Below are 13,094 nucleotides of genomic sequence, written 5' to 3'. Positions count from 1 at the left end.
GCCGAGGGCGGGGCCGGCCCAGGTTGTTGGTGGGCGCACACAAATGCCCCGGCGGGCGCCATGGCGCCCGCGGGCACCGCGTTGGGGACCACTGGTATAGACCTAGCCTAGTTGTTTGAGGGCAGGATCGTTAAGCACTTGTGAACTACAAAAGTTTTGTCAATCAACTTCAAGTGTGAACATAGCCCTCAGTCTCCATTGTATACAATTTCTGGGATATCAACATGTCTGGCTACTCCATTGTTGTGCCTGAAAGGCTGACTGTGGATGTTCCAAGCTCACAACATATTTCAGTAACACGTACACACAACAATACTTCATACAGCTGCATGTGATACCACATACAATCCAACAGGATAATTCATGTTCAACAGATCACAACAGATCAAGATTTTCAAAATGATACCTCATAAGGCATACTTTGTACAGAACACAAAATTATGGTTACAGTGGTGAATATGAGGCTTCTGGGGTGATGTTTTGATGTACAGAGTGCTACAATTTGGTATTACACACTCAGTATAAGTGAAAATAAAAATTGAGGAAGTAATGCTGCATGACAATCACAAGTGAGCTAAAGTTAGAGAACACCTGCTGATTTACATCCCTTTTAATGTGTGTCACATTGTGTTTTAGGTGCTATACCACAGTAACAATTTGGTATCTCTGTCCTTAGCCGTGCAGGCTGTCTAAATGAGCAACAATACAGATCTTTATTTCCAAGAGTAATAACAGAACACTCTCTATGACTGACCCTGTTCCTACTTCATTTAATGCTTATCTGTCAATCTAATCAATGGGTCCCGTAGATAATGTTATGTTATCTATGTACTAGCCGGCCCCAGCCAGGTGACTTGGTACTGGTGCTTCAGGATTTTGCAGATGATTTGGTAACTTAGGCTTCTCTTGCCCTTAGCTGTAGAAAAGCTTGTCTTTACCAAAATGAAATTGAGCCACATGTGAGTTCTCAATGTCACTTTGGTTAACTAGTGTGTTGGGAAGATTAATTTTTGTGAAACATTTCAACATCTTTGGCCAAATACAAACTGGGAATATTACTGTTATTAGAGAGAAGATGCAATCAGGTCTTAATACAGAAACGGATCCCTTGGCTAGTTCCATTTTTTTTTTTTTTAAGATTTTTTGAAGATAAAATTCCACCTTTTCCAAGTTAGCCTTCGGAATATAAAATCAGATCCAAACTTGGACAATTACTCCATATTACAAATTACATGTATAATCTTAACCCAGGTGTGAAAACATAAAAGATATATAATGATCTGATCTCAACTGATTGCATGGCAATTAACCCTTTCTTCTCAATTCTTAAAAATTCTCTATACTATTCTTAGGCCCTGATTCTCCCACTAGATCTATTTAGGTGCAAAGATTCACTTGCATGGATCAAGTTGCAGAATCAAGGCTACTGACAGTAAATACTAAGACTATTAAGCAACAATGACTGAGTCTGTGTATAAAAATAAAAAAGGGAAAAATTATATCTTTTTCCAAAATATAAAGATTAAACTGTAGATATACTATGCTTTAATATTAAGCCAGAAAATCTGGACTCTCTCTTAATGTTTAACTTAACTAGAATCAAATGTCAAGAGGAAGGAAATACTTTCCAATTCTCTTGAGAGTGATTTATTTTAACCTGTCTTATAGTTAAACTCACAAAGGAAAATGAAGGCCTTTTACTAAAAGGAGACATTTTGGAAAAATTGATATTAAGAATATTGTATGCTTATTTTACAGATGAAGGTTGAATATACAGTCTACTGGGTTCAAGATCGAGACTATTATATTTTTGTACACTGTAGAAATGTGTAAATAATGGATTAAACATTTTACATCAAGGTTGCTACCTTTTTCTCGGCCAACAGTTATTTGTTCTATGTGAAAAAAGTACTATCTTCTAAAAACAAGACAAGGTGATTTGCTTCTGTGCTGACAGTTTTTAGGACTTTTTTTATTTTCACCTTTGCTAAGAAGCCTTACATTTTAATTATGAACACAATGTGAATTTCAAAAAATAAACCTTAAAGACCAAATTTATCAAATTCCTCTTAAATATGCTTTTAAATCAAGCGAATATGTTCTCAGACTAGATTTCTCTTACTTTATCTACTTGTACATTTCAATTATTATCAATGGACATCTTTTATTTTGTTTGTTTGCAGGTTTGCTAGCTCTGACTGAAGCTATTCTTGGAGATTTTTTCCCTACGTGACAATGTCATTTTGTTAAAATCTCCTGGATTGCTTTCAATAGTCATCACTGATTCCAATCCAGACCAGTCTTGGAGAGCTGGCAACTCTATTTGTATGGGAAAAGAAAAATCTACATTTACCAATAAAAAAAAAATCTATTCCCTGCAAACCTATCTATAGCTATATAATAACTTTTAGACAAGTGTATTAAGTTTCTCAGCTTAGTTTCAGCATTACGTTTGTTAAAACTGCATTGATTCAATTCAGAATGTGATAGTTTGCTCAAAGACACTAAATAAATTCAAAGTTTTTAGTTTGCCATTATGTTTTTTCTAATTAAAAATATTTTGTCCAGAATGGTCAATTTAATATCTAACACATACATAGTAGTTGACTCGATGGTTTATGGGTAGGGGGTTACACCTCCTAATTTACTGATCTGAACTCATTCTAGCCTGGTACTGACCACAGAACAGCTATCATCTGACACATGTTCAGTGATCTCTGTGACATGAATTGGTGGTCTCAATCTGGCTCTTGGTAACCACCTTACTACCTTTAAAAAATTACTCTGGTTATTAAGAGGCTGAAGATGGGGACATTTGTCATGGTAACCCAATTACTTAACTTTGTTTCCTCATGTATAACTAGGGGCAGAGGGCTATCTACGAACGTCACGTTTGTGCTTGTCAGGTTTCCCTCAAATTACCCCATTCTGGATGACTGGTTTGCCCTGTTGCTATTCTAGTGATAACCATGACAACAAACCCCAAATCAGTGGATGCTCTGAAAACAATTTACGTCTTAGGCTACTCAGTTACTTTGGTGCAGTGTTTCTGAAAGTGGGGACAGCTGTGGGAAGGAGGCAGCATTTGAAAAATTCACCAACCATCTGGTATACAGATATAAAAGTGGGGCAACACTGCCCTGTTAAGAAGCCCTGACGCCATCCCCAGATGATGGCAAGAGGCAGAGCTGAAAGCTATAGCTTTCATATCAGATTTGGTGTAGGCAGTGTTTCATTAATTTGAAGCTCCATCCTCTCATCTACTGGAAAAGAAAAAAAGAACTTTCTATCTCTTCTCTTTCCACTAAGACGTCTGAGGTGTTGAGTGGGGGGAGAGAGAAAGGAGAGCTCTGCTACTCTACCCATCTCCTGGCATCATTTTTAGGACCCTAAAAAACAAATCACACCACATCTTCTGTTTGGGAAAGAATGTGAAAAAGATACATTCAGGACTGAAATTTTCTGACAGTGCCTCTCTCTCTCTCTCTCTCTCTCTGCATGCTTCTAGCAGTCAGTTTGATAAGCTTCAGTAATCCATCCATGTAGCTTCTCTTAATTAAAATAAATCTTGGCAAGATCTCTTTAGAAGGAAAGGAGCTGTGCTTTTGCAAATGAAAATGGGCATACTGACTACATCTGTGTCAGTCCAAAGAAAGATTTTTATCATCTTCCCAACATTAACAGCAGCCATTCACAACTGTATAAATGCTGTGCTTTAACACTAAAAACAACAAAAGCTTATGTTTCATTATTTTAATTTTTTTTGAACAAAGTAAATTGGTTTAACCACAGTGTCTATTTTGATATACTGTACCTTTTCTGGTGGTTCTAATAATTGTCTCAGAAAACAGTAATGGGTTTCCATTGGAAACTTCATCTATGGGCTTCTCTGGTGGTTTGTTGGCAATACTTTCTTTCTTCATATCCTTCTTTATTTCCTATATGGGAGGAAATAGGAAAAATAACTTACAAGATGTCTCAAAGAACACTAACTCAAGTGCCCAGTACTGGAAAAGGTCACAGATGTGAACTTAATTCCCAAAGGAACAAAATCTGATAACTAGACTCACCATATTTTAAAATTTCACAATAATTTGGAAAACAAACAATTAATGGTCCTGTAGTACCTTAGAGACTAACCAAAAAACGTAGATGGTATGACAAGCTTTCATGGCACAACCCACTTCTTCAGAGGGCAAATATCCCAAATAACCCAAATAATAAGAATTATTCTTCCTCTCGCTGCAGAAAACAGAGTTACACTCTTACTATTGTACAGTTACACTGGTGCCAGGTTACTGCCACCCCAATGCATGAAACAACTAGACATTTTTAACTCATGTTTATCATACTTAATGACTTCCAAATACATTTAATTAAATGAAATTAATGTTGAAATTCACCTAGTGGGCAACTCAAGATTGAGAGAGCTAAAATCTTTAAAACTGTTCCTTCCTTCTCACAATAAGAATAATATTTTAATTCACACTGCTGTAGTGCTATAGTTAGTGTGTTTATAGCCACAATATATTTCTTCCACAATCCCTGGACATATTTGCATGCAGAAATGCCACAATTAAAACCTAGCCATATTCAGGCTAATAAATTATCAAAATGTTCCCTAATCAGTGCTTTAAAGGGTTAATTTCACCAGTGTAATAACATTTCTTTCTCTAAAATGTCTGTCCTATTTTACTAGTAATATCTAAGATCAGCAATGGGCAACCTAGGCTAGTGAGGGGGCTGCATGAATGGCCCTCCATCATTTCAGTGGGCCACAAGATTGTCATAACCAATGGGAAAGGATAGTTTTGGTACCTGAATTAGCATATCTAGAGTTTGCAGGATTTGCCAACTGAACCATGGCAGCACTCTGATTGGATGCAGAGGGAGCACACAGCTCTCAGTCAATATAGTGTGCAATCAGCACACACCTCACTTTATGTATCCTTCCTTTGCATGCACGTCACTTTGGGAATATTGGTAGGGAAAAAAATACACGGACAAACACCAGCAGAATCTGATAATCCTGCTTGTGGGGAATGGAAAACAAATGTTTCATGGGCCACACATAAAACCCCAATGGGCTGTAGGTTGTCCACCACTGCCTAAGATTATTCTAGTTGAATGATTACAGGAAAATACTTTTCACCATTGTTCCAACATGAATACTTGTGCATTTGATAACATAGCACAAAGTAACCTACAAAGTTAGCTGCCTTAACAAAAGTAAGTCATTTTACCCTCTTGCTGCTTCAACAAAGCAACAGGGGGGTAGGAAAACATGTTTTTCAAATAGGAAAATCTGACTAGCACTACAAATATTGGAAAGGTCACCTAGGGCAGGTATCATACCAACAAATACTGATGGAACATATGTTGCTACTGACTACCTTTTAAATAGACTGTCCTTTTAGCACTGGACAGGGAAAAACAAGTGGAGTGAACTTTCATCAAAGCAATACCATTCCCTTCCTAATCGCTGGAGCCAGAGTAAAGGTGTTCACAATAGTTTTTAATTAGTTATAATTTAAAAAATAAACTCACTAGGGCTGTCACGTGATTAAAAAATTTAATTGTGTGATTAATCGAGTGTGACTCCCCTTTGAAAAGCCACTACGGTATTTCAGAGGGGCAGTGGTGTTTCAATGGGGCTGCGGTTGGAAGCTGCGGCATAGAGCCCGGGGTCGGCTAGTGTCCTCAGCTGACTCTGGGCTCCATACAGCACCCCTTTGAAGTGCCGTGGTGGCTCATCAACGGGGCACTGCAACACGGACCCCAAGCGGGGTCAAAGTGGCAGCGTGCGTTTCAAAGGGGCAATGGAGCCTGGGGTCAGCTGGGGAGTCCCCAGCTGACCCCAGGCTCCACATTGCACTGCCCCTTCGAAGCGCCACAGTGGCATTTCGAGGGCAGTGCAGCTTTAACACCTGCGATTAACACATTAAAAAATTTAACATGTTAATCCTGGACTGCATTAATCACAGGCATTAATGCATGTTAATTGAAAGCTCTAATACTCACTCAACATATGCAAAGAGCACCATTTCACAAACTTTTCATGGAGACATTAAAATACATTCTCCTTTCAGTTCTTATAAAGCCCCATCATCGTAATATCTGAACACCACATGAACTTTAACAATCTTCATTACATCCCTGTGAAGTCACACAGGAAACTTGTGATGGAGCACAAAACTGAACTTGGGTCTCCCAAGTTCTAGGCGAGAGATCCATCCACCAACTCACCTTTTAATTTTTTTTGTTGTAATGTCTCACAAACATCTAAACTTGGGCTTTATTTCAGGCCCAAAATGTCTTAAGCAGCAATTTTGTGAATTGTCTGATATTTTTCCTCAAGGTTTTTGTTAAAATGTAGCTACCAAAATAACACTACTTAACCATTGTAGTATTATTCATTATTTCTACGAACTTGAGCTGTCTGCCACTTTCCAAAATACATGCAACGTGGGATGCAATTAATGCACAGATCTCTGAAAGCAGAAGTTGTATAATACTGCACTTCTAAGGAATAAAAGTGTGACACTGCATGGGCTTCCCAAGCCATGCATAGTATCTTATCCCTATGCTTACTACAGGTGATCCATAAGTATACTCTAAAAATGATGCATGTGAACCCACACAGCTTCTGGGTGTGGTGTACTGTCCGTTTAGTGGCACTTGAATCACTTAGCTGAGAGTCAGTTGGCTTTTAGCTCAAGCTCTTGCACTAAACCCCTAGATTTGGTTCTGCCTGTCAGCAATACATATGTATTTTAAAAAGGTAACAATATGTTTTAAAAATAGACTAATCCAGTACATGGACTGTTACAAGAGTATATTTTTAAAATCTTAAAATGGAAAAAGAATGAACGTGTTCATTCTAAATCTGGAGTTCCCAAACTAAGTTTGCAACTCTAAGTGACAGAATATTTTTGAGAATATCAAATGGATACTGACAATTTAGGTGGAAGGAGCTAGTATGTCAGAACATTAGTCGTCTTCAAGCATGATCTCAGAGGGCCTGCCTTATTGTCAGAGGTAGTTTCTCGTGCACCACTGTTAAGTGGATTTTTCAAGATCCCATATCAATATGAAACTGAATGTTCTCCAACTAATCAGACTCAGAAAAATTAATTTCTACAGTCACCAGTACTAAGTGGTACATTTTTCTATTGCTAATCCCTTAAACTGAGTCTTCTCAGTGTATATCATTCTGCAATTTGGTGTGGCTGTGCCTGTCTGTGTGTTTGCTGGAGGAGGCTTAATAACCTGACTCAGCAAGATGGGCAGAAAGGGCTCCCAGGCTGGCAGAACAGGCAGACTCAGCAGCATCTCAGAGGAGGCAACCTGTCACCCATACAGAGGCCCACCAACAGAGAGGGGTAAAAGGAGGCAGTTGACCTCGGGAGCAGCGATTCTAAGAGCCCGGGGCTCCCGGCCCTTTAAAACACTGCCAGAGTGGCACCCCACACACTCCATGCAGCTGTGACGAATAGGGAGGCCAGTGTGATGTGTTCTAAGCACCACTAAGGACCTGCCATCGCAGCCTGGCCCTTTCTACCGGAGGCCTTGCCTTTTCTGGGAGTGTAGAGCCACCACCCCCTGACACCTCGCCCAGTGGCCCACAGAAGCTGTTGGCTCCCCTCCATCTATAACTAGCAAATTCTTCACGTGATGTTAAATAGCAGGGTTGTTAGTTTGCAAAGAAAAAAAAGCTTTTGGTAAGTCTAAAGTGTCTATTACTATTTATATTAAAATATATGGCTTTGCTTTCAGGGCTGTTCACTAACTACCATTGAAAGAAACAGTCTAACTACTGTGCCTGCATATAGTTACTTCTAACAAAATATTTCCCCAATAAAGAGGAAATGCGTAAATCAGTTCTGTCACCATAGTTACAGCTAATACTACTATGTGGGGTACACCACTACCACGACCCTGAGAAAATCTGCTCAGAGGTATTAGAAACAATACCCAAAAGTAACCCCAATGTTACCGTAAATTAGCATATATAATCCACACTCATGTATAACCCGCAGTTTTTCCTGAATGTGTAAAAAACGTCTTAGATAACCCGTGCACGTGTACAGCCCGCAGGTTATATACACTACTTTAAGGTACCTGGTAATTGCACATACCAGCCTCAGCCTCCAGGAGATGGGAACAGAAAGCGCAGCGCAGGCGAGCTGGCTGGCCTGCAGGAGGGGAGCCGCACTCGTGCCCAGGTTTTGAACAGCCGCAGCCAGGCACATCCCACCCTCCTGCAGGAGGGGGGAACAGAGAGCACAGCGCAGGCGATCTGGCTGGCCTGCGAGAGGGAAGCCGCACTCGCACCCAGGCTCCGCGCAGCTGCAGCCAGGTGCAATCTACCCTTCTCCCTGTGGGGGGAACGGAGAGTGCAGCGCAGGCAAGTAAAAATAAACTTGCATACCCCGCAGACATGTATACCCTGCGGGGGGAGAGGGGGAGGTTGCAGGGTTTGTAAAACTTTGTATAACCGGCGGGTTATATGCACTAACACACAGTACTTTTTCTAAACTGCATGTTTAAAAGGTCTAGTGCTAATAGTAGAGGGAACTCAATAGTATTTACCTTATAATAGTGCTTTGCTTTATTAGTTTACTAAGTTAAATTCACTAAAGGGAACTTCTGCATTTTTATTAATGGAACATTTCAAGAACTTAACTCAACCGATTCTTCCAACAATGCATTTACAAGCCTCACTGTGCAAATTAGCTAGAAACAATTGAGTAAATTGCTGCAAGCTTTCCACAGCAACAATTGCAACATAAAAAGCTGTTCTGTGCTAATTTGGAGATGAAAGGTTCTAGACAGTAGGTCACTTTCATTTCTCAAAGCTGTAGGAAGCTATGCAAATTGGTGCGCAAATTATTGTCACAAACCAAGACAATATCTAAGGCTTATACTTGAAAAAGGGAAATACACTCTGGAAGGAAGGGGGTTAATCAAATTATTCTATATTAATTTCTAAAGCTTTTGAAAACAAACAAAACAACAAGCAGTAAAAAACAGAGGCAAGTTAAGAAGTAATGAGACATTTTACAACTCAAAACCCTACTGCCTGCCTGTACGTTGCTTAAAGCCAAATATGGTAATAGGAATAGGAATACAGACTCATAGAAGCCTAGAGGGATGGCATGCAACACATTCTAATTATCAGAATAGGATAATGGAACCCTCTGATATGAAGAATGTTAACAGAGGTTTCTACCCTGCTTCTCCATACTCAAACTATAGTGTGTATTTTAAAATATACAGCTTTTTATAGTCATTTCCTCCAACTGTTCTCTACAATTTAAAATAAGGCAAGATTTAAAATATCATTTTACATCAAACTTCACAGTATTTCTGCAGCAAATCTCTTGTACTGGTCAACATCAATACCCCTGTCAACTAATGACCATCTTTGGCACCATATTACCCATTTATCTCTTATAATGTAAATATGATAGCTGCATTTAAAAAGGGACATGCAAAGCGCAAGGGCAAGAATATAAAAGTGAAGTAAAGCAGCAAAGTGTCAAAACCTTCTAGGGGCCTATAGAAACCCATTGGCCCCAGCTTTCCACTCCCCACAAATCTTTCCAGATTAATTGAACTTTGTTTCTCCTTTATTATGTGTTGGGATTATTATTTTTACCACCAAAACACTACAGGCAGTCCCCGGGTTACATGGATCCGACTTACATCGGATCCCTACTTACAAACGGGGTGAGGCAACCCCGCACTAGCTGCTTCCCCCCAGCAGACTAGGGAGACGCGAAGCTAGCGCCCCCCCCCCTCCCCCAGCAGACCAGGGAGACGCAGAGCGGCTTTTCTCAGCAGACACCTCAGCTTGAGAATAAAGGACTGAGGGAAGTGAGGTGTGGGAGAATAAAACTGAGCTCTGGAGAAATGTTTGGCTAGACTTTCCCCTACAATATGTACCAGTTCTGACTTGCATACAAATTCAACTTAAGAACAAACCTACAGTCCCTATCTTGTACGTAACCCGGGGACTGCCTGTACATTAACCATAAATTCCTTTATTAAATCCAAAGGCCAAATGGTATTTATACAATTTAAGCACACCTAAAAAGTCTAAACATGCAATTTACTACATCCAAACAGTAACAAAACATTTATAAGCATTTCATCAAAATAATTAGAAATAGGTCAAACCTAAGGTTGCTTAGACTCACATTGGTAATTTCCAGCTTGGATAGCAATATATCTCTAAGAAATAAACCTCATCTTCTTTCTACTTGCTGACCAGTTTTTCTATTACACCTAGGATCACATGGACCCTAATTATTAATGTAGCACTAATATGTGGGGTGATTCTTTCTAATTCAGATTCACTTTGTCTTATTTAAAGCCATATGCAATCACCTCTATTGGTCAGAGGCATTCTTTTTAGAAACTTTGTCTTATTTTATTAGTTATGTCTTGAACCAGACATCCTCCCTACTCCATTCTTTCTGGGCTTACAACTCATTTTCAAATCTTCTTTTATTTATTTTACAACACATTTCTTTAACCAAACTGATGCTAATTTTAAATTATCAAATTTGATATTTATTCTACATTATCAAATACACATATAACCACCAAACATAAGGCATTGCCAGAAAGAAACAAACTAGGGACCAGGCACCAAAACTACAGATTGAGTGTGAGATAAAAGAAGAACTCCACTGGCTAGTCGTAATAGCAGTAAAAAACAACAAATGATCTGGTAGCAATTTATAGACTAACGAAACATGTAGATGGGATCATGAACTTCCGTGGGCACAGCCCACTTCTTCAGATGACTGGAGTTATGAGTTGGGGATATGAAAACTCAAAATAAATAGGAGAGGGGAGGGGAAGATAAAGAAAAAGGGAGGGGAGTGAGAGAGAGAGCATCAGTAAGTACCTGGAGAATGGGTACTTAGACCTAAGCAGATAAAAATCGAAGTCAATAGATAGATTCCTAAAACAGGAAGGATACCACTAAGGAAGCTGTTAGCACCTTCAGTGGTTATTATGTACACCAACTACCAGTCAGGGATACAATAACGTAGCTGGTGTGTAGAGAGGGATAAAAAACTTATCAGTTTCCCAGTTTTCTCTAGAATTTCTACAAGTCAAAACTTCAGCAAATAATTCCGGTCTCCAGCAGTCCTTTTCGGTTATTGACTTATTTCTATACAACATCTCTCTAAACAGCTCATTGTGCTCTTTTGATTTGTGTATGTTAACTTCAGAATTCATCACATAGCCTATTTCAGTGTCTCTCATGATCAGCATCTAATGTAGGCCCTAATCCTGCAAAGAATTATGCACATGCTGAACTTTTCCTTCTGAGAGTAGCTCCATTATTTTCAGTAGGAATGCCCACAACATGTAAAGTTAGGCATGCACAGGATCAGGGCCCTAGAGTGCTTCTTTTTGCAGGGAATGCTTTCTGCTTGAGCAACTCACCTCACTGCTTTTGGTCTCACTTTCTTCCTCTGCTGCTAAGAAATTACTGGACCCCATCCATCATTTTTTGACAGTGCTGTCTGCTTGGTTGCACAGATGTGTGGGAAGCCTTACAACTGTTGTTAGACAGTTTATCTTAGACCTTAGTAAAGTTGGAAGGTTTGTCATCTATAACTTACTCATTACTGTATTCCTAATATATATTTTATAACTTGTGTTGATCTAAAACCACTGCACTATCTTAGCATAAATGAGCTTGCTCATGTAAAAAGGACTAGGACTCTGAGCTACCTTTATTTCTGTCAAACTAAATAAGAATTGTAATGTTTTATTATAATTCTATTATTAAACAGGTACATACTTCTTAAGTACTTGAGAACCAGTAATGAGCAGTGTGGAACTATATAAGCCTTTGGAACAAATTCATGTCAGACATTAATATAAACAATTTACACTTATTGCAAGTATAGGAGGTTTCTGTTTTGTATTTTCCTCTCAAAGTTATTACATATTAATAAAATGGCGGCTAACAAAAAGAGGAAATAAACTCCAATAGCTAGCATATTTTACAGTGATTAACAGCTTGCTGAACCATGGCTGTGGACTCCTGCATTCACATGCCCTGCTACTCCAACCTTCCCATGAACCAAGGTGCTGAAGCACTCTGACTGTGTCATATCCTGCCGAGGTTTCCACAACAGATTTAAGCATCTCACCTTTCTCTCCAAAATCCTACATGGATTTTACTCTGCCTATCTCTCCATTTCTCCTACCTTCTCTCTTGCTTTTCCCACTCTCAGCCTTTGTGTTTATCAGATACTTTGTCTCCTTAGATCTCATTTTCCAGCAATCCCTCTCCCTATACTCTGAAGCCACGTCTTCACCTGTGGGAAAATTGATGGGGTTCACTTGTGGGGTGATTGATCTTCTGGCATTTGATTTAACAGGTCTAGTAAAGACAAGCTAAATCAAACACTAGGGGAAAACCTGTTGGCACCAGTACTACTCCTCCTCACAAGGAATAAGGGAAATTGATGGGAGCATTTCTTCCTTCAATCTCCCACTGTGAGGATGGCACTGAAGCTCACCTTACATCACCTTCAACTACATTTTTTTAAATGTAGTTGGATTTGCATAGCTTAAGCTGACCTTCCCCCATAGCAAGAGCCGGGTCTTAATAGTCCCACACCTTCCCTTTTCTGAAACAGCTGTGTTGTCTTGTGTTGCATCTTATATTTGCTTGTCTCATCATAAAACTTCTTCCAGATAGGAACTTAGTTTCTATGTATGTAAAGTGCCTTGTATAATATAGAGACCTAAATCACCATAGATATTTACATCATAATAATAAACTCCACAGATCATTTAGGTCCTAAGTACTCCCTCAGCTCTGTTTTATAAATGCACGATAGACTCTCCCTCCTCACCCCCGTGTGTGGCTTTTCAGTAGTGGTTCCTGCTCCAGGCAATAAACATAGCTCTTAACCCTCCAGTTCAGAGAAAATTGTTCAATGCGCTTTTACAATTTAAATTATCCACAGCTGCAACTAAAAACAGACAAGAAAATAAGAAAGTTGAAGGGGGAGGGGAAAGAGAAGAGGTGAGAGGCAGACAGAGAGGAAGGAAAT

The 13,094-nt window shown here is 39.3% G+C and overlaps 1 protein-coding gene across 7 annotated transcripts in view; it reads right to left on the bottom strand.

Moving 5' to 3' along the window:
* SH3KBP1 (SH3 domain containing kinase binding protein 1) overlaps positions 1 to 13,094 on the bottom strand; it is a 328,394-nt gene that overhangs the window by 209,074 nt on the left and 106,226 nt on the right. For all 7 annotated transcript variants that reach the window (XM_075913646.1, XM_075913587.1, XM_075913595.1 and 4 more), the window contains one exon: positions 3,815 to 3,938. In XM_075913646.1, the coding sequence (XP_075769761.1) occupies positions 3,815 to 3,938 (124 nt within the window). The remainder of the gene's footprint in view (positions 1 to 3,814; positions 3,939 to 13,094) is intronic.

Source organism: Pelodiscus sinensis, chromosome 1, assembly GCF_049634645.1.
Source record: "Pelodiscus sinensis isolate JC-2024 chromosome 1, ASM4963464v1, whole genome shotgun sequence".
NCBI lineage: Eukaryota > Metazoa > Chordata > Testudines > Trionychidae > Pelodiscus > Pelodiscus sinensis.
The sequence above is the reverse complement of the archived record's forward strand: the minus strand, read 5'-3'. Positions and strand labels throughout refer to the sequence as shown.